We start from the raw sequence: 22,985 nt of genomic DNA, 5'->3' as shown, positions 1-22,985 counted from the left end.
GGCTAGGTCCTCTCCATGCACGGTCCTTCATTGGTGCATCTCTCTCTGCAGGGGCTCCTGAGTCCAGATTTTTTGTCTCTCTTGGTCTCCTTGCAGAGTTCCTGTCTCTTCCAGGTCTTTCCTTCTCCTCTTTCTTCCATGAGATTCCCTGCACTCTGTCCAAAGTTTGGCTATGAGTCCCTATCAGTGGACTAGGGGAGGAGCATAGGATGAGATGAGGGAAGGAGGGTGGGACCTGGAGAAGATGAGCGAGGGGGCTACAGCCAGGACACAAAGTTAATAAATTGTAATGAATAATAAATTAAATATTTTTTTAAAAAAAAAGCACACAGATAGTGAATCAAGTTATCAGCAGCTTCTAGTCCTGTTTCACAGATAAATTCAGTGGTGCTCAACTCACAGTAATATGCATCTACAGTAACCAACAACAACCCTTTTCTGAAGAAAAAAGGAGTTGATGAAGGAATCAGTCTGATACAGTGTGCGGAGGGCAGCACTGAGCCCTGAGGGAAAGCAAGACCAGGCAAGGTGGTGGGGTGACATTATGTGTGGGGACACAATTTTGATTTCCATGAGGAGCAATGGGGAAGGTAGACTCTAAGGAGGGGGAGGGGAGGGGGAGGGGAGGGGGAGTGGCAAGCTTTAGACATACTCACCTGTGTCCACCTGAGAGGCTCATCTTGGACAAAGCCAATAGAGGACAGCAGAGAGCCTGAGAGGGGGGACTTGCTGCTCCAGGAACTGGTGCTGGGTTCCACCACTGTGGGAGGAGCAGGGAAAGGGGTTGTGAAAGGAGGGTGGGTGCGTGGGTATGGATGCTACAGAAGATGCAAAGTCAGGAGGCACCTTGCATTGTTTAAGGAAGAACAGACTGTAGAAAACTAAGGTGTGGGCAGGAAACTGAGACACATGCATTGGAGAAACTGTCAGGAAATACAAATCACCCAATCAGAATCATCCTTTTAGCCAAGAGCTTGATGAGACTCCATCTGTAGCTCATTAATATAAATACCACAGTAGCACCTTGTGGGTGTTTGGGGACAATCTGTGTCACCTTTCTCTTTTCCACCTTAGCAGAGTTGGGTCAGTGTTTTCTACAGATTCTCACATCCTTGAATAAGAAAAACAAAGGGTAGGAAGCCAGTAAATTGGAACAAATTGGAGCAGGTTTCAGGTTTCATTACTATGTTTAAGGAGATGCCTGCTAGACCCATTGAGCTGTCCCTCCCCTTTCCTTTTTCTTCTATCAAAGCTGTCCCTCCCATCTTTCCCTTTTCTCTATCAGAGCTGTCTCTCTTCTCTCCCCCTCTCCTTTATCAGCTTTTGTAGTTTTGTTTAAAAATAAGTAAGAGTGGAAAAGCTGTATCTTTTCCTTGGATTTTATATAAAAACCTAAGCCTAGATTATTCACATCGCTCTTTTCTACTGCCCTCAAACATGTGGGGTTTCTGATTGTTTTCAGCTGCTTCTCATCTCAGACAATTTATGTTACTTTGTCTTTTAGATTTTTCTCTTTTTCTTTTCATTTTCTCAGTGAAGAAGTCTATTTCTATGTCCTCCTCAGTTGCATTCTTTCCCTGCTTGGCCGTGGCTTTTCTGAAGCATAACTGCCTTCTCAGATGCCAGGTAACAGAACCTGAATCTGCAGAAGGCAGGTTGGCTGTAATCACTTTCAGCACAATAAGGACAGGGATATTTAGAGACAAAGTTCTTCCTTTTTTCTTAACAGGATTAAGAAGCTCAGCTCCTTAAATTCTTGCATATAACATTGACATTTCCAGGGTGTGTTCGGACCAGGGAGTTCAAAGAGAAGGAGTGAAAGGAAAAGCCAATATGACTTTGTTTTTTCCTTGCTGGAGGAGCTGTTTGTGCAAATCGCCTATAAGCTTATTGACCTGAATCTTTGACTCCTTGTTTTTCCTGGATTTGGCTGGAGTGGAGACACTGATGGAGTGCTGATAGGGCTGATTGAACAGCCCCCAGCTTTGCTTGGCATGGACCTGCCTTCCCTTCTCCACCACCTCCCTCCCTTCACATGACATTACTGTTCCTTGGCAAACCTTAAATTTTCCTGGGCCCACTTCTCCTTCAAATTTTGCTGTAATGCATTTTAAAATCACTGTTTTTCTTGCAGAGGCTATCCCTCAGTGAGAACTGAAAAGTCATGTTTCCTTGAGGAACAAGAAATAGAGACTGCCCTACTTGTGTTTTTAATCTCATGATACACAGTACACCTGTGACTTTGTGTTGTCATTCTTTCGTAGCTGTGTTAAAAATCTCCACATCATGGTTATTACTTGGAATTGGGGAGAACTTTTTAAAGACGATTATTGGGAAGATGGGCATTTCAACAAACCCCATAGTTACAAGAGAAGAAAGGGGCAGGGTTTTGTTGGAATTCTTTGGTAAAACCAGATGACTTAGTTTTTTTTCTTTGACTTAATGTTCCAAATATAGGTGCAAAATAAAGCTTTGTTTATGTAACTAATCTCAGACCCTAGCTCAAGACAAAAATTCAGCAGAGTAAAAAATGATTGATTGTCTCCATTATATGAAGTGGTACACACGGCGGTATTTATAAGAGTATTTATAGGTGGATACTGTATAGGATACTGTATGTATGATGACGTATCCTATCCTTTGCAAATGACAAGCTCCGTGTATTTTTCTTTTTGTGAAATGGATACCAGCATTGTGCATGTGCAATCTTCTAAAGTTCTTTTGCAAAATAAATCAGAACTTAGTAAGACATGTGATTGATACTCATTCTGTTTGAATTTCTGATATACTATCATGTTATAATAAAGTATATTTCTTTAGGTCCAGCTAAGTGGATAAGGCTTGCTCCCTTTTAATGAATGACATGCTTATTTTAAATAAGCAATAAGTGTGTAACAGTTGAAGTGAAAATTACTATAAAGACCATTTTCTTATAATTTAGAAAATGTTTTCATTGGTATAGTAAGGCTTTTGCAAAAGCAAGAAGCTCTATTGACTTGTAAGATTTATTTAGGTTTGTTGTTCATTCTGAATGTTAAAAGTCATATGAAGAAAAATCTGTTTAATCATCTGGTGTTTTATTTATATAAAATTAGCTATCTGGATATTAGGAGACACCTGCATTATTGATTGTCTCTTTTAGTTTTAATCTAGATATTGAATTATTTAATCATTAAATTTAGCTGAATAATATAAAAGAACCTTCTATTTGTAAGCCCATTTTAATTTCTTCATTTTATTGGTGATGTTTAGGCTGAAGGAACATTCACTGTTTTTCAAAGTGTTTTTAATCAAATCATGATTATATTTAAAGTCTGTTTATCTCAGTGTTTTTCCTTTTATTTTTATTTGAGTAGCATCTTCATGTTTGCCTTGCATTTATATATAATAACAGTATTTATTTTTCTATTTCAAAAAAAGTATGAGCCATTTTGACAATGCCTGGGTAGCCAATTTACTTTCACAATATGAATTAAGTTGGTTCGCACTCCTGAATGTTAACTGTTGATCGCATTAGGATTTAGGAGAAAATGTTCACACCATAGGAAACATTTCCAGGAAATAGCAGTGTCTCCCCTGCTTTAAACATCACAATCTCCGAACAGTTTCATCATTCTGCCCTACCATTTAGTAAATTTAAGTCAAATAGGTTTCAAAGCTCTTAATCTTCTCACATAAAATTTGCATTTTCTTGTTAGTATGTAAAACTCTCTCAATGTTTTTGTTATCACTTGAGAAGCAACAGGCAGTATTAGGCATTTGCCCATCTGTTACCTGATGGGATAATCTTTATCTCTGGTAGCCCTAAACATAGAAAGTGGAGAGGAAAATGTAGAAAGCTGTGATATGATGAATTTAATTATAGCAATAAAGTCAGTCACTTTTTGTTGTTCTTAAAAGGTCAAATAAAAATAGCTAGATGTGTTGTACCAATAGATGCTTATAATGAATGCAGATTGCTGCCTCAGCACTTTTCTTTTTGAGATTAGGCAGATCAGCATTGACACTATGCACCAATTATAATAATCATAATAATGATAATAACAACCTTCATTTTCTGTTTGTCCCTGAAAGTCAGCAATCTTGTCCTATGCATACCATTTCCAATCAGCTTACTGTCTTGTAGAGTAGATATCATTTTTACTTTAACTTCCATAGGTTTGTTACCTTGGTCAAAGTCACAAAACTGTTAATACCACATTAAAATGAGGAGGGCAATGAAGATGGCTCAATGGATAGAGCCTCTGTAGCCTAAGTGTGAGGACCAGACTTTGGATCCCCAGAACTCACAAACATCCTGCAGGAATGGAGACAACCACTAATTCCAGGATTTGGGAAGCAGAGGCTGGCAGGAGAGCCCTCGTCACTGGTTGGCTAGCTATAGCTTCCCCAGCTGGCAGGCTCAGTGTCAGGTGGGAAACCTTGCCTCAGTAAATAAAGTGGGGAGCGGCTGACAAAGACACCTAGTGACAACTTCTGGTCTCTTCATGTATGAGCACACATGTGAATGTACATCCAGACACACATTCATTTGCACATTTATGGGCACCCATGAATGCACATTCCACACATACATAAAAAGAGAGCCTGATCGTGATGGCTAACACACGCCAATTCCCTATATCCAGGAAGCTGAGGCGAGAGGACTGTGTGCAGTTGAGCTAGCCTGGGCTACAGTATCGGACTGCGTGCAGTTGAGCTAGCCTGGACTACAGTATGGGACTGCGTGCAGTTGAGGCTAGCCTGGACTACAGTATGGGACTGCGTGCAGTTGAGCTAGCCTGGACTACAGTATGGGACTGCGTGCAGTTGAGCTAGCCTGGACTACAGTATCGGACTGCGTGCAGTTGAGGCTAGCCTGGGCTACAGTATGGGACTCAATCTCCGAGGCAGTAAGAAATGTAATCCAAAAATAAAAATAAAAATGAAGCAGAGGGTATCAGAGTTTAATAAAATTAGGAAAATACTGTTCTGGTATATGTTATTAAATAATTCTTTTAGGAGGAGATAAAAACATCTGAAGAAGTCTAAACCTTACTTTCACAAGATATTTTTAAATGGGCCTTCTCAAAAGCCAACAAAACAACAACAGCAATAAAACTCTTACAAGCTCCACCAGAGGGGGGTGGGAAACATGGAGTTTTACAAAAACCAAAAAATAACAAGAATAAAGTAAAAGAGAGAGAAATGTGCTTAAAATGTCCCTGTCATTTAGTGCCTCTTTAAATGATTAATAGGAGAAAAACAGTTTTCAGTACATAGAAAGGGTGTGTTAGTGATGTGAGGGCTATATTGAAAGTCCTTTTGACCAATTAGACTTAATGAATAGTTATGTCACCTCGCATGGTAGCATAAAATAGGCCACAATTTCTCACTGCCTGATGGTGTGCTCTTGTTTTCATGCAATTTCGAAGGAACAGGGACACAACCAGAGTGTGTGGACTTGGGCTGAAGCCAATAATAAATGACTGGGGTGTTTACAAGTCCATCATGACTATTTGAATAGAAATTTCAGCTCCATGGAAATGTTTGCAAATTGAACTCTTTAAAAAAGTTTGACCTTAACACAAAATAAACCTAAGTAAAAAGCACAGAAAGGAAGGAAGGAAGAGAGGGAGAGGGCATTGTTTGCAGGCAGAGCTCTGGGCACTGTGAAAACTTTTTCACTTTTCTGAAGGAAGTGCAGTGCAGCAGATGGTCAGAGTGGAAGTGAGATAAACACAGGAACTGGAAAAGCAAGCAATACATTCTAACAGGTTCTCTATCAACGATCTGGAGGGGAGAGAGATTAGACAAGGAACTCTTCGGAAACCTGACAGTGGCTGTATCTTACCAAGTCTTATGCACATGGCAGAGATGGAAAGGACTGCTGCACAGACAGTAGCCTGTGATTATATTTTTCTGACAGTGAGAAGGTAAGATCTTTTTTAAGGATTAAAGGCATCAATTTATCAAGGGAGAAATCACCAGCTGAGACACACAAGAGCATCCTCCACCCCCGCCCAATGGTCTGACAATGAGATTCGATGCTAGTTCTATTGTTGCACTGGGATTAGCATATGGCTCTCTACTTGGGGGTCTTGGACAAACTTCTAGGGGTTTTGGTTATGCAAACTATATTCCAAGCAGGCTAACCAACATTGAGAATCCAGATTACCTGATTTTGGTATGTGAACACAGATGTATATAAATGGCTTTAATGCCTATTTTAGATGCAGAAGAAAGGTTACATAAAGAATATTTTACCTCTTAGAATAGAGGAAGGAAGGCCTTTGCTTAACGAAAACAAAGCAATGCACATGCCACGTGGACAGAGTGAAGCTGGCTTAGTGATGGGGGGTTCCCCAGCCTGCATCTGCGTGCTTTACTTGTACACATCCCTGTGCTCTGTCCTGGAGGCTGACAGCTGTGGAGAACACCAGCATACAGTCATTCTTTTTTCCTTTTCATTCATTCTTCTCTCAAACAATACATCTAGACCACATCATCTCCTTACTCCACTCGTCCTAGTTCCACCCCTGACCTCCCCTCTCTCCCAGGTCTACTCTTCTGTTTCCCTTTTGGAAAGGACAGGCCTCCAAGGATGTCAACCAAACATGGCATAACAAGATGCAATAAAACTAAGCATAAACCCTCATATCAAGGCTGGATGAGGTAATCCAGTAGGAGCAAAGGGGTGCTAAGAGTGGGCAAAGGAGTCTAAGTCACCCCCACTCCCACTGTTAGGAGTCCCACAAAAATCCCAAGCTAAACAATCACAACATTTATGCAGAAGACCTAGCACTGACCCATACAGGCTCTGTGATTGCTGCTACAGTCTCTTGAGCCCATGTGAGCCATGCTTAGTTGAGTCTTTGGCCTGTGGTCTCCTCATGTCCTTGATCCCTCTAGTCTTCCTCCCCCTGGAACTCTGCCTAATGCTTCGCAGTGGGTCTCTGGATCTATTCACATTGGATGCTGGGGGACACCTCTCTGGTGGGTGATTGGGCAGGGCATCTATCTATGAGTATGTTAGTATAGCAGAATATCATGAAGGATCATTCCATTGACTCATTGACCTTTTGGGGGGCGGGGAAGTCATGTTTGGTTCTATCCTAGGTCTCTATGGTCATCTATCTTTGGGTTCCTGGCCGTCCAAACATTGTGGGCTATGGACTCTATTTCCTGGTGTGGGCCTCAAGTTAGATCAGCCATTGGTTGGCCACTCCCACCAGCCCTGAGCCACAATTGTTCCAGAGTATCTTGCAGGCCAGACAAGTTGTAGGTTGAAGGTTTTGTGGCTGGGTTGGTGTCCCAGTCCCTCTGTTGGAAACCTAGCCTAGTTACAGAGGTGGTCAGTTCAGGCTCCACATTTCCACTGCTAGGAGTCCTCAATGGGGTCATCCTCATAGGTTTCAGGAAGTTTCCACTCTAGTAGGTTTCCACATCACCCTCCAACTGCCCCCCAATTCTAATCATGAGTAGAGAAATGATCATGTATAGTCATTCTTAATAAGAAACAAAAATTCTATACCAGTGTATATAATAAGACAAAACATAGTTTGCATTCTAAGGAAAACCCATATTAGAAAGAATGATGTGTTTTCTCTACAATACAAACAGTTATGTTGAGGCATTTAAGGTCACTCCAACATAGCAGATCATTAATGAAAATACATTTTGGAAATTGTGTATTAGGCATGTTATGTTGATATTTCACATGGCCAAACAGATAATACAGGTACTCATTCTCCTTTGTAGTTAATTTTACAATTGTTTAATTAGTTTTATATCAAATAATAGACCCAGAACAGTTCAAAATAGTGTTAAACAAACCCAAAATTTGAATACTTTAAATAAATGTTGGATATTGCTTCAGAATTCTGGAGCTGGTCTGTCGACAGTCTGACGATGGTGTCTGAATTCCTGAGCACTCTAGGCAGGCCTATGAATTTAACCAGAAAGGGGGTTCTGGTCCTCACTGCTCAAAGGCCTGTTTCCTCTGAGACTAAGGAAGCTTTAGCTCCAGAGCCCTCAGGTAACCCAGGCAGGAACTTTCCTGTAATTGTCAATTTATGTGGTTTTTTTAATCTTTTCTTTTCAAAATTTTTTATTAATTACAGTTTATTCACTTTGTATCCCAGCTATAGCTCCCTCCCTCATCTCCTCCCATGCCCCTCTCCAAGTCCACTGATAGAAGAAGTCCTCCTCCCCTTCTATCTGACCCTAGCCTATCAGGTCTCATGAGGACTGGCTGCATTGTCTTCCTCTGAGGCCTGGTAAGGCTGCTCCCAGCTGATGGGGAGGTGATGTTCTTAGTGAGGCCTCCTATAGTGTCAGGCCCCACAGGACCACATCAACCCATTCACAAACACAGGTAAACTCACAGCAGTCAGCAGTGGTCAAGAATATTAAGTTTGGCTTTAGGTTTCAGTAAGATTCTTAACATGTTAATTTATATTAGATACCCAAATCCAAATCCATCCAATTTGAATAAACTCTTAGAGTCTAAAGAATCCCCCAGAGTTGGGAAGAGCCCGGCTTTTAAAGTACTGTGAGCAGAGAGTTCCCCCCATTCCTGACTACCTGGGAGGTGTTGTGCATGCTGGCTGTGTTTTCCTGGTGTTTTCACCAGGAACCAAGCTTCTCCTGTTACTGACGCTGGAGGGGATGTGGGAGGTCTCGGCCCTAAATGGAACATGAATGGGTCTTGTGATAACATGTTTGGGGCAATCTCTGGAGTTGAGAGCTAGATGTGAAGCTAAGGAAAAAGAAATCTTACATGACCTGGTATTTTCCTTTTGAGAAACCTTTCCCCTTAAGATCCACAAGGACCAAATATACATGGGCACAGGGTCTTTTCAGAGACTGACATTCAACCAAGGACCATGTATGGATATAACCTAGAACCTCTGCTCAGTTGTAGCCTGTGGTAGCTCAGTAACCAATTGGTTTCCCACAGTGGGGGAACAAGGACTATTTCTAACAGGAACTCAATGACTGGCTCTTTGACCTTCTCACCCCCCAAGGGAGGAGCAGTCCTGTTAGGCCACAGAGGAGGGCTTTGCAGCCAGTCCTGAAGATACCTGACAAAACAGGATCAGATGAATGGGGAGGAGGTCCCCCCAATCAGTGGACTTGGAAAGGGGCACGGTGAAGATGAGGGAAGGAGGAAGGGTGGGATTAGGAGGGAATGAGGGAGCGGAACATGGCTGGGATACAGAGTTAATAAAATGTAACTGATAAGAAAAAAATAAAATTTAAAAAAAAAAAAAAGAACTGCAGGAACGTCATTAGGCCCAGGTTTCCCTGGCAGAACAAACTCCTGGAAGCAGCCACCAAACCAGTGACTTATGTGCCACGGTCCAGACCGAATCCCTTAATATCATATTCATACACACTCGTTCTTCAGGTGACTACAGGTCCGGATCTCCTTTCCTCCTCCTGCTGAGAATACCTCTGCTTAAAATGCACAGTTTGGATTTGCTTTGCTTGTTTGTTGGAATAATGAATGACTCAAAATACAGTGTCAGTACCAGGCAGATAGCTCAGAAGGTAAAAACACTTGCCATCACTCTTGACTACTTGAATTTGATCTCCGGAACACACATGATAGAAGAAAAAATAACACCAGCAAGTTGCTCTCTGATTGAAACATACTTGCAGTGGCACACACACACATACATACATATATACACATTCACACAGACATACACAAACAAAACACATGCACACACAGGGAAAGAGAGAGAGAGAGCATACACACACATGCGTTGAATAAGTGCAAAGCAAGCCAGCCCAGTGCTAATGAAAACATACAGAATCCAAATGTTTCCAGATCTGATATATTCTTCATTGAATTCCTGCTGTCTCAGGCATTGTGAGACATTGTGAGATACCAAGGTGAGTCTACTCGCTTAACAGCAGACATTATTAACATGATGGTAAAAGGTAGTCTGATCCAGTGAGGAAGTAGGAGGAATTATCTTTAATAATGTGGCATTGGAGCTGGAATCAAATTCTGTGTAGTCACTAAGTTTATAAGAAAGAACTGACTTCCAGGCTTGAGAAAGAGAGTGGGTGACAAGAGCCTGGTAAATGTAGAGAGAGCAATGAGGATTGTTTATACTTAACTCCAGAGATGAGAATGCGTGTCAGAGGCCCAGGAAGTGCAATGAATAATGATAAGCTTAAGGACAAGGAAATAATCAGAGAGAGAGAGACAGAGTGACAGACAGAGAGAAAGAGGAGAGGGGAGGGGAGGGGAGGAGAGGAGAGAGGAGAGGAGAGGGAAATGCATAACTGGAAATCTGAGGTATTAAATGCCAGCTAGATGGAGCAGTAGGTAAAGGCACATACTGCCAGGCCTGAGATCCTATGTGTGATTTCCAGAACCTACACAGATGAAGGGGAAACCAACTCTTCTAAGTTGCCCTCTGACCTCCACAGGGACACTGTCCTATGCATGCGCCCCCACACATATACATGTGGTTCCCCAGAACCCACATGGTGGAAGGAAAGAGCCAACTTCTCTAAGTTGTTCTCTGACATCTGCTGGTACCCTGTCCTATGCATGTGTCCACACATGTGCACACACAACTAGAAAAAAATATATAAATCAAAAAAATGAAAAATAGATGTCAATCTAGTTTCCCTTAAGCCATATGATAGAGATAAAAGAGATAAGGGATAAAAAGAGATAAGTAAAAAAAAAAATACCAACAAGAACAAACTAGGCTTATTGACATTAATAAATGATATCCCTTATATTTTATAAATAAATGTACTCTATCTTTCGTGTCCATGTGAATATATGCACATGCACATATGTGTTAGTGTGTGTGCCTCTGCATGTATAGCTGCAAGATGTTACCTCTTTCCTTAGACCAGGAATTTGGGGATTTTTGCTATGGCTTTGTGTGCAGAGATCTGAATTCCAGTCCATGTGACTGTCCAGCAAGCACTCCTAACCATTGCCTAACTTTTTTTTTTTTTTTTTTGCTTCACTCCTTTTGGAGCTTGCAAAATACATGATGAAGTTAGAACTTGGAGGTCCAATCCTTCCTTGGAAACCTCAGCTTTGTTCTTTATGAAATGCTTTCACGTGTTGACCATTTCCTAAGATAGTAATGTTACCAACATGAATAAGCTTTTCATATAACTGTTAAAAAATCAGAAATTCATCGAGGAGGGAATATGGTGTCTCAAGCCACAGAGAAGACAGTATTTGACTTGAAAATTAGCAGTTTTTTAATAAATTTTTATTTTTTATATTAATTACAGTTTATTTACTTTGTATTCCAGCTCTAGGCCCCTCCCTCTTTTCCTCCCAATCCCACCCTCCCTCTCTCCCTCATCTCTTCTTATTCCTCTCTCCAAGACCACTGATAGAGGAGGTCCTCCTCCCCTTCCATCTGAGCCTAGCTTATCAAGTCTCATCAGGACTGGCTTCATTGTCCTCCTCTGTGGCCTGGCAAGGCTTCACCTCCCCTCAGGGGGAGGTGGTCAAAGAACCCACCACTGAGTTGATGTCAGAGACAGTCCTTGTTCCCCTTACTAGTGAACTCATTTGGACACTGAGATGCCATGGGCTACTTCTGTGCAGGGGTTCGAGGCTATCTCCATGAATGGTCCTTGGTTGGAGTATCAGTCTCAGAAAAGAACCCTGGGCCCAGATATTTTGGATCTGTTGGTCTCCTTGTGGAACTACTGTCCTCTCCAGATATCACTACCTCCTCCTTCTTTCATAAGATTCCCTCCACTTTGCCCAAAGTTTGGTTAAGAGTCTCATCATCTGCTTTGATACCCTGCTCGGTAGAGTCTTTCAGAGGTCCTCTGTGGTAAGCTCCTGTCCTGTTTCCTGTTAGTACACAACAAGGATATTTGTTCAACCATGTTTGTAGCAGCTTTATTCCAGAACCTGGAAACAATCCAGATATCCCTCCACAGAGGAATGGATACAGAAATTGTGGTACATTTACACAATGGAATACTACTCAGCAATTAAAAACAAGGAAATCATGAAATTTGCAGGTAAATGGTGGGATCTAGAAAAGATCATCCTGAGTGAGGTATCCCAAAAGAAGAAAGACACACAGGGTATATATTCACTTATAAGTGGATACTAGACCTATAAGATAGGGTAAACATACTAAAATCTGTACACCTAAAGAAGCCAAGCAAGAAGGATGTCCCTGAGTAAGATGATCAATCCTCACTCAGAAAGACAAATGGGATGAATTTTGGAAGAAGGGGACAATCAGCAGTTTTTATATTCCTTACCATACTGTGTACAAGTTTTATGAGTTAAAAATCTGGCAAAGATTTTTGGAGTGTTAATTTTTATGTGTGGGAAAAAATAATCTATTTTTTATAAATCTAAACTAAATGTGCCAAAATAAAAATAACTTTTCTTAATAATTCCTCGATAATTTTCCTCAATCACATTGTTTTATATGTGGTTAATTGATAGGAAAATGAATTTCAAAAGAGAGTGGAACTAATTATAGATTGCTATACAATCTATAATCTGTAGATTGTACAGAGCTATGCTATAACTATAGCTTTTCAATGAAAGCTATAGAACTGCTTTACAGTTTTTAAATTTTCAAGGGTTCAATACTAGAAAAAGAGAAAGGTTTACTTTTGATGCTAGGAGGCTCATAACATGAAAATTATATGAAAATATTATTTTCCAGTCACACCATTCAGAATAAATGACTACCAAGAAATGTGATAACTGGTTAAACTAACCTCTTCAGTTCTGAGGAATCAATTGACCTTTTCTGGTCTTCATGGGCACCAGGCACATAGGTGGCATGCATAATTATATGCAGACAAACACACACATAGCATAAAAAATAAAACTTGAAGACTTTCCTTTTTAAAGATTTTCTCTTAGCTCTATCTTTTTAATCAGCCAAAATATGATGATTTAAAAGGTGATTTTAGATAAGCATTGCCTAACTTTTAAGCTCATAATTTCATTATGGTTTTTTTTTGTTGTTTGTTTGTTTTTGTTGTTGTTGTTGTTGTTTTGTAAGCCCTAATTTTGATCTCTGAAAATCATCTTCTATAATGCTGCTGGAATTAATGCTCTGTCTTTCGTAGCTGTGGTCTCTGTGAACACACATTAGCTACTAGTTCTGTCTCAGTCATCACATTGAGAAGTGTGGTTTGAAGAAGAGCTACCTTGGTGAATATAGTACAGCAATGGAGGACCGGTGATATGTGTGTTTAGCATATCCTTTAAGATATCAGTACGGACCTGTCCCTGTGGGCGGAAGTATCCTATTAAAAACCAAAGAGTAAATATTGAGGATTATGGAACATGGTGTTGAAACACATTTTCTGATAACAGTAGATTCCATGGGTTTTGTAGACTGGGTGGCTTGTTGGAGGGACAATTTCAAAGTTAAAATCTGTTCTTGCTTTTTTTGTTGTTCTTGTTCATAGTAATGATGACTTTCTGAAGGTACTGATGAGCTTGAAACTTAAAGACAACAAACTAAAGGCTAAAGGAATAGAGCTCAGTTGGCAGCCCAGTCCAGACCCTGAGAGACATCTGCCATGAATTTTCTAGTATTTGTGAGTCTTAAGACCTGTGAAACAGGCTGACACAGTTGCAAACAGCCATCCAGTCTGCAGGCCTCAGTAACACTGTCTCCTCTTTGGAATGGGAAATGCCTCGTTTATGTAGAATCTCTGAATACATTGATGCTAGTTGTCATAAGGGTTTTGTTTTGGTGGCATGAGGAGAAAAGACAATGTAAATTATTTAAGTATAAATTTTGAAGGATATTCATTTCAGAAACATTGTAAAGTAAGTTCTCAGGGTTGGAGAGATGACTCAGTGGTTATGGTCACTTATGTGCTTGTGAAGACACAGATTGAGAGCCCGGCAATCATGTGGGGGCTCACCACCCTCTGTGGTGCACACGCACACATACAGGTGAAACATGCTTTCTTGTAAAATAAAAGCAAATTAATTTAAAAGTATAAAGTAAACCTTTCCCACCACACCTGATTATTTAGTTCCTTTCCTCAATATGGGTAGTAATGAGAAATAAAGATTACTGAGTGGTGTTCTGTTGGATTACTTTCTCTTATTTGGAAATTTTTCTTATGCTTGAAATTCTAAGTAAACTTGAGAACTGAGATAAATGCTTTCACCTGGGAGATAATCGTGAAGGTTGAAGCAACTCTGAATACTCCAGAACAGTGGTTCTTAACTTTTATAGTCCCGAGGCCCTTTATGTAATGCAGTTCCTCATGTAGGGATGAGTCCTATCCATAAAATTATTTTTATTGCTACTTCATAACTGTAACCATTATGAACCATAATGTAAAGGTCTGTGTTTTCTGATGGCAACCCACATGTTGATAACCACCTCTCTAGAAGGACTACACATCACTATTTCTCCTTAACTCATCAAAACTTTAATTGTGAATTAGTGTTTTCAATAATTTCCCTTGCCAGCCATAATAAGATATTTCAGACTGCAGTATCCACTTACTGGCTACAAACATTATTAGTTTTTTTTTTCTTGAAATAATATATTTACCCCTGAACTGTTGTTATGAATATTTTCAGGATTTTCACATTAGGTTATAAAAAATATAACCACATAATAAAATGCATTTTTACCTTTTACTTAACTTTTTATGTTCTGGAGTCTGAGGAGGCTTCACAAGAAAATGAAACACTAAATATGGAAACCCCAAGTAAAGTGACGAGGAGATGCCTTGCATATTTGAAAATTAGTTGTATTTTATATGTAACTGTCTTGGAAATAGCAGGGGTTCAGAAGGGAAACTGAGTCAGATGCTGTGATGGCTACCACACATGCACTGGGTGATAAATTTCAAGCAGCTCAAGCGTGTAGAGAGCCCCTTAGTTATTGCTCCAACTGGGGTATTGTTTGTCTCGTCAATTTTGTTTCTCTGTACATGTCTCTCTATATAGTTTGGTAATAAACACTCACTATTCCTGAATAATCAGTAACTAAGCAAGCGTTTCCAGCCAAACCATATTACTGCCAGGCACTGCACGCACAAACTCTGTGTTAAACTTTAATGTCCTCGTCCTTCAGTGCAAGATGCAGTTTTCTGTTTTTGACTCCTACAGTCCTTTAACCAAAGCTATCTTGTCTGATGATAAAACCATAAGTGTATGAAGCTCACACATTTTTCATCTCTTTTATGACCTTATCTTTCATGAGCGGCTTCTGTGAAGGTATCCTAACTATAGGAAGCCCTGGAAAACATATGTGATATCTCTCCTCTGATAAGCAGTTGTGAACAAGAAAGTAGATCTGTCATTTCTGAACTGTTCATTGTTAAAACATACTTTGATGATTTAGCTGATTGCAAAATACATTATAGGGGTGACTAACGGCTCCAGGAACACTCCTAGTCAAGAAAGTTCAATAGTCACATTGTAAGAATTTCTACAAGAGGTTAATATTGACAGGAGCTGCGTGGATTAAAAGAGCAGGGTTGAGAACTACTGTCTGCTTGTGTGACTGCTTTCAAAACGCTGCTGCTGTTTTGTGCTGAGAATATGACTGTCTCAGAACACAGCAAGTCTTTAATTCCGACAGCCGTGTTTAACTCTGAGTGAAAAGGTGTTTGTTTTCATTTTTGAAATTATTTTTGTTTGGTGAGGAAAGCCACTGCCTTTCCCACCTTGTCAACAATACCTAATGCGTTATTTAAAGGCACTGCTTCCTGTGTTTCAAAGACTATATTTTAGTACATTTTCCCAAGTCATTTATGTTGTGCATTATATTGCTCAATAACACCTGCAATTTTCTTCTGTAAGACTCACATTGATTTTGAAAACTAGACTAAGAAAAATGGAAGGGCTCTCAACGCACTTATATCTTTTAAAAGAGCAACAAAAGCATTTAATCTTGCAGTAGAAAGCCATTAACTCCATAGCCATAATTTCAGAAATATTACAGATTTTGTTACTGCTTGGCATTTATTCAGTTTCGTTCTTTTATGAATCACTCTCAGGGTAGATGTCGTAGTTCTTACATTAAGTGTGTTTGTGCTTTGCTGAAAATAGGCTGACCTGTCTATTCATAGGTGTATGAATAAAGAATTCAGAGAGTAAATGAGAGGATGTCAAATGCATACACATCTCCTCTGTCACTCTTTTCTGACATCCATTTCCTTACTCCTTTCCTTTTCCTACCACTGAAGCTTTTGGTGCAGTGTATTAGCAAACTTGTCATTATTATCTTGGCTAGTAATTATTCATGACATTTGTCCTAAGCTACTCCATTGCCCTGATTTCAAACACAGGATAATAAAAAATGGACTAAGAAAAAGATAGCCACAGAGGTGAGTTCCATTCAAATCAAGAAGCTAGAGTTGGGTTAATATCAAAATAAAATTCTATTTATAAATTTTCTATGAGAATAAAATGCTGAAAGGAAAGAAGCAAGTGTCTATTATGAGTGAAAAAATGGTGTTTCTTAAGAATACTTCAGAGATTTCATATTTGATTAAATTATTTTTAATCATTTCATTTTTCATTAGTAAAAAGATTAAAAATGAATTAGGTAAAAAACATTACCATAAAAATGAGAACTAGTTTCCTGAGATAAAGTTAGAAGATGAAAGGTCCAAAAGTTGAAAAATGTGACATATTTTAGTTATTAAATAGAAATAATGTGCTGAAAGCAATTAATTAGCAAATGTAATGATACTGCAGTAGGTTATGGCAAAATGAATGAGACAAAAATCTAATTTCCTAACTGGTCAGTGAGCAATGGTTATTGATCAAGCATCTATGTGCAGTTGATTTTATTAAGTGCTAAGTAAAATAGAAAACCTTAAAAAGTAATGATTAAAGAGATTAAGTCTATTAAACCTTTCATGTTAGTGCATAAGCATAATTAGGAAACTGGACTTAATACGAGAAGGAGAAAGAGACTCTCGGACCGTATCTTGCGGCCTTTGTGGCTTGTCATGTAGATGATGTCTGCCTGTTGCTCTTGGTGGTAAGGACCAGACCCAGGGCCTCGTTTGGGTTCAGCAGACACTCTGCTTCTGAGCTGCGACTGAAGACCCAAGATTGTATTCTTATATATTAAAGTATGATCTTTAGCACCACAAAAACGAGAAATCAAGTCTTGTCTCAGATAGCTTTCTGTGTCTGGGGATCCTCTCACATCTCCATCCTTTGGTTTGTTTTTCTGAAGTTTAGGATACTAATTCCAGACAACTGATAAGACAATGTTAACAAAGTGTGTAAAAGAGTACATAGTGAAAGCAGGGCTCTAGACGTGATGGCCTTGTTGAGGTTCAGTATAGAATCTGACTTTATGTAAAATTTAGACTCGCAATAATATTTATGAATTCAACTTTTGTCTCATGGAAGATATGAAAATCAATACAAAATAAATAGTGCCCCATTTTATTTTTTATATTCACATGCATCATGTCAGGTGGGATCTTATAATCATATTCTCTGTTTTGTATTCCTTTTTTAGAAAACAAAATTAATAAGATTATTTCCTTGAGATTTTAATCTACTACTCCATCTCAGATTCACTTTTAAAGTTTTATTTATCTGTCTATCTATCTATTTATCTATCTATCTATCTATCTATCTATCTATCTATCTATCTATCTATCTATCTATCTATCTCTATGTATTCACTTTGTATCCGTGCTACAGACCCCTCCCTCATCTCCTCCCAGTCCCACCCACCCTCCTTCTTCTCCCCCTATGCTGTTTCCCTAATCTACTGATAAGGGAGGTCCTCCTCTCTTTCTATCTGACTCTCGCTATCAGGTCTCATCAAGGCTGGCTGCATTGTCTTCCTCTGTGGCCTGGTAAAGCTGTATCGCCAGAGGGAGGTGATCATCAGAGACAGACCCTGTACCCCTTACTAGGGTACCCACTTGGAAACTAGATGTACTTTTCCTAATGATATGTGTAGTATAGCTATTCAGTTTTTTTTAATATGTCAAGATAGGTGCTAAATATTCTGGAATACTTTAAAAGGTGTATAATCAGCTAGTTTTTACAGTGGCTCCATAAATACTCATATTAGTTCAAACATCATGTGCTTTATAACAAAACAAAGCAGATCACTAAAAAACCAGAACTATCAATACTAAGCATTGTTCCCGATGTTGAGGCAACCTAAACGGTAGTATTACAGTTTTGATTGGGCAGTTAAGTGGCATCTAATGAAAACACTTAGGTATTTGAAAATATAAACTCATTCAATCCCTTAGTCAGTTAAATTAAAATGTTTTCATTTTCAGCAGTTTAATGATGTTTTCAATAAATACCTGCTCATATTTTCTGTCATCCTGGTATTTCTTTACCTACTAGATGTGAAATGACCATGGAATAGTTTGTCTTGTGCTGAATTAGACAATGGCTTCTTTCATTTAAAAATTACAGAGAAGAAATAGCTCTCAAACTTCTCTTCAGCATCCTTCAGCGCTATTGAACCTATAGTTTAACCGTATGCCAATTTGAAGCTTGCATTTTTCTCTAGTATTATGCTGTGTTTTTTTTTTTTTTTCCTGTGGCATACTATGATGAGACAACTCCTATTTTCAGTCTGAAAGTTATTTTCCAATCAAGGATCTAAGGACCCAAACTCCAAGGGTAAAAGTTAGCTGAGATCGTGCCCCAAAATGTTAGGCATTCACTCGTTTGTCCCCCCTCCCTGCCCCAGGGAACTTTCATGGTCCTCCATGTTAGTTGTCATGACCACATGTTTCTGTAACATTGTGAACTGCTCCTATCGCTAATGGGTAAAAGTCTTTCCATTTGACTCCATTTACACTGCTCCAGAAATCATGTGTAGGAGCCATCATTTTACACTGTCTGTGGCCAATACAACACCTACAACTTAAATGGCATTGTTTTAGTGACTCAGCCCCTGTAAGGCATAGAAAGCATCCAAACATTTATAACAGTTCTTCTGTCCCAAGAGGCACTGGAAAGGATGCTGATTCAAGGGCATGGGAGCTTCAGAGTAACACTGAACATGAGCTAGTATTAAGGTGTATTATGGTCTAGCAGTAGGAGACCACCAAGGAGAAAGGAGACAAGTGCCTGATTTTCTTTCCCTCTGCACTCTGTCCTCTAATCTGCTATTCTTGCTTCCACTATCTGATTGCAACCAGAAATCAGAAGGTACGCGAGCTTACGGCAGTGAGGCACAAATGGCACAACATAAGGAGGGAAAGAGAGGAAAGTCTGTTGAGTCCAGCAAGAAGGGTCAGATGGAAGCTCATAGGAGTGTCAGCGTTGTAGTTCTACAGCCTTCTCACTGTGTGATTAGTACAGTGTTACTCATAAGCAGGGACTCCTACTGGAAACTGAGTAAAAGGAGTGGCCTCAGTTTAATCTATCAAGGCAGATAGTGGGACCCTCCTGCTTTCTAAACTATCTCTCTCTTTTTTTCTATGTTAGGGTAACTTGGAGGTGGCTTGAAGGGGAGGGAATAGACAGGCAAGCTGAGGGGCAGTTGGTGAGTTCAAGGCTATCAGCACTTGGAAGTCATCAAGCCTGCTGTGTACATAGATTGACAATCACCCTTCTCGGGCCTGAGAATTGAGAACAGAGCAAAACTATTTCATCTCCGGAAGAAAACAGGTTGATGTGTTTACGGTATTACATGCAGCCCTCAAGTGGAGCACGGATGTTGGAACACTGCTTTTATTGCTGAGCTTCTGTACAGTTCGTGTGTCAGTTTGACCTTGTCTCACACTCTCGTTTGTGGATGTACACTTCTTGATGGCTTCTCAGCTTCCAAAAGTTTTCCAGACATGAGGTCTATGGTGTGTTTTAATGGTAATTTATTACTTATTATCCATCAAAGCGTATGCAGCTCCATTACACTGAAGTAAAAAAGTTGTGGTTATGTTTTTTAAAGAATGGGTCTCAGACTTTTCTCATTCTCCTTTATTCCAGATTTTAAAATTAATTTGTTTGTGAAGCTACAAACAGGAAAAATAAAAGGCAAAACCTATGATGTTTAAGGATTAAAACTTATATAAGCATCACATTAGTGACAAGTACACAATGCTTTTTTCTAAATTTTTTATCTTATGCATCATTTTTAAAATTACTAGATAAAATACATTTTCATATTTGTATTGATACTCAAGTTCAAGTAGAGATCTGAATGAATTGGTAGAAAGTAACTACAGAACACTTCAAAAAGAAGTAGTTGGACAAGCCATGTATTTAAATGTTAGAATTATTAGGTTCAAAGTATAGTATGCATTATTTTAATATTGTTTTGTTCCTGTTTCTGCATTTCCTGGTGTTTATAATATTGTAAAAGTAAGGTACTAAAACTTAAAAATTTTTACTTTAAAATGAAGTTGTTTTGATAATGTTTTCTCTCTTACTGCCTCTCAATTTTTACTCAAGACATTTAGATTTTCTTGTTTATTTGCTTTGGCTTTTGAAGGCATGAAATTATGGAAACATACCACAGTTGTCCAAGCATAAGTTCAACTTCACAATGTCTCCTGTTGTGAAGAGTAGTCACCAGCTTATATCACATGCTAATCACTTAAATATGGATCTTATGTCCTCTACTTAAGAGAAATAATATCAAGTTTTAGAAGCTTAATATGGAAAGGATAAAAATCTTTCAATAATCTAAACCCAACCCAAACCAGAAATATACCTTACTCTAAAATATTTAAATTGTCTTGCTATATTATGCTTATAAAATTTCAATTTTGACATAAGGTAACTATGTTTGTTGTATCTAATGTGTTCAGAAAACTATCCATTACTACTTTTATATATAATAAATTCAAAGCAAGATGAATACACATTATGTTCTTTGTTGCTTACAGTATTCAGCTTCATTTATTGACAAATATTGGTGGTTTCATTATTTTTAAGCTAAAATAGATACCAAATAATTATCTGTGGACATTTTGCCAATGAATTAGACAGTATGTGACAAATATGTGACAGACATAAGACAAGGACGTTGCCTTTGCAATATTTCAATGCAAGAGGACTTTGTCATTTCTCTTTCTCTATTGGTGTATTTCAGGTGATGGTGAAGGGATCCAGGAGCTGGTAGAGTCAGATGGGGACAGCCACTCGGACAAACCAGGGCAGCCTGGAGTAGAAACAGACGACTGGGATGGACCAGGTAGGACAGAGTAGAGCGTTCAATCTGCTTTCACTTCTGTCAGATTTCACATTTTTTTCCTTTAAAATTTACATATACAACTCAGATTTAAAAACTATACATGGGTGTTCTGTGTATGTGTGTGCACGCATGCGTGTGTGTGTGTGTGTGTGTGTGTGTGTGTGTGTGTGTACTGGTTGTATGGGAGTTTGAGTAAACAGTATTTAAATAAGAAAACTTTAAAAACTAATTCGTCACCTCGGCTTGAAGTCTCTCTCTTTTCTTTTTTATTCTTACATAAAGATAGTCAATTCTATTTACTTGTTCTTTCAACACTGAATCTTTTAGCTACATCCAAATTCAAATCGGGCTCAGTTTGAAAGCTTACAAATCAGTCAGTAACAATAAAACTTCAAAGAACCATCATTTCAGTTTAGTTCCGTTGTCAGTCACAGATGCAGCCTCAACATCTATTTATTTAGACATTGAATTGCAATTAATAGATTTTCCCTTTTGATTCAATGTTCTGGCAACATTTTCACCTTGGGAATAAAATTAAAATTTCACTTAAAGGGCCTCATATTTTTTTTCATTTCAGGGAAAATAAAAGGCTAATCAAAACCCAATATTAATAAAAAGACATACAAATATAAACTGTTTATAATAACACTGTAAAAATAACCTTGTTGTTTACTGCTAAGAAACTAACAATTTATGTTATCCTTATGAATGGAGGCCATCATGTTTTCGGTTTTTAGGATATAAGCAAGTTTTGAAATAGTTTTAGCCTTAATTTCCAAAGCAGTAACATTTTTCATTAAGAAAGATCGCTATATTTCAATCACATTTTCACCCTTGCATGACTTTGCAAATTGCTCTTTGCTGTGCATGGGGAAGAGAGGAAATCCAGTAGTAATTTTCTGAAACCAGCAGCTGGAAAATATAATGCAAACAAAAATGAAGATACAGTATATCTGATTATTATGATGTCATTTCTAATGTTATTCATGATACATACAAATGTTTGTATTCTGCACAGTATAGCATAATGCTATACAAGAGTCTGGACTCAATTGTATTATATGCTTAAATGCCGTAGAACCACATTTTAAGAGACATAAGAAAACAAAAACTTCTGGGATTTGTATTTTATTGCATTTTTTCTGATTTCTCAATGTGCAGAAAATTCCTTAATTTGAACAATTTGAAAATAGTATTTCTTAATCTTATTTTTGCTATGAGGCTTTTGTACAACTTGAAAAGAATGCATAATCTTTTATCTTATAGTTCTTTATTAATAGAATTAAATATTTGTGTCTAGAAGATGTTTCGCGTCTCCAGTTAGACTGGATGGGCTTTTAGGTGTTTCTCTTTGAAAATGGTACATTCGGTCACACTTTTGTTTAGAGAAAATTTGTATGTTTTGATTTTCCTGTCTGTATCTAGGGCTCATGGTCTTCCAGGTCATGTGAGAACAAGAAAAGAACATGGCATCCTAAGCTGCTGAGCATGGGGCATGCACAGCATCGCTGATGCCATCCTTGGGATGCTTTGGCCAAAAGAATGTATCATTGGCAAAATAATATTAATATTAATAACTGGAGATGTTGAGTAAAGAATGATTCTTGTCTTTCAAGTAAGTTATTCAATGTATGCTTAAATTAACTGACATATTTTATTGAATATATGTTTTTTTCTACTTTGTGGATTTGACATAAAAATTACTGTGTTCTTGACTTGTGTCAAAACTTTAAAGAAAAAGATAGGTCTCTTGTATGCTTAAAAGACACATCCCATATATTAAAAGATGAATAACCCACTTTTCTCCCAGTTACTTCTGGTAGGAGAAAGGTATATCACTTT

At 38.5% G+C, this 22,985-nt stretch overlaps 1 protein-coding gene across 1 annotated transcript in view; it reads left to right on the top strand.

The window, feature by feature from the left end:
• The window catches only part of Zfpm2 (zinc finger protein, FOG family member 2), a 362,370-nt gene that overhangs the window by 5,668 nt on the left and 333,717 nt on the right, over positions 1-22,985 (top strand). Inside the window, exon 3 of the mRNA XM_055626705.1 lies at positions 21,042-21,143. Coding sequence (XP_055482680.1) covers positions 21,042-21,143 — 102 coding nt within the window. The remainder of the gene's footprint in view (positions 1-21,041; positions 21,144-22,985) is intronic.

The sequence above is a fragment of the Psammomys obesus genome, unplaced genomic scaffold (genome assembly GCF_907164565.1).
Source record: "Psammomys obesus unplaced genomic scaffold, mPsaObe1.curated_primary_1811, whole genome shotgun sequence".
NCBI classification, from domain to species: Eukaryota; Metazoa; Chordata; class Mammalia; order Rodentia; family Muridae; genus Psammomys; species Psammomys obesus.
The sequence above is the reverse complement of the archived record's forward strand: the minus strand, read 5'-3'. Positions and strand labels throughout refer to the sequence as shown.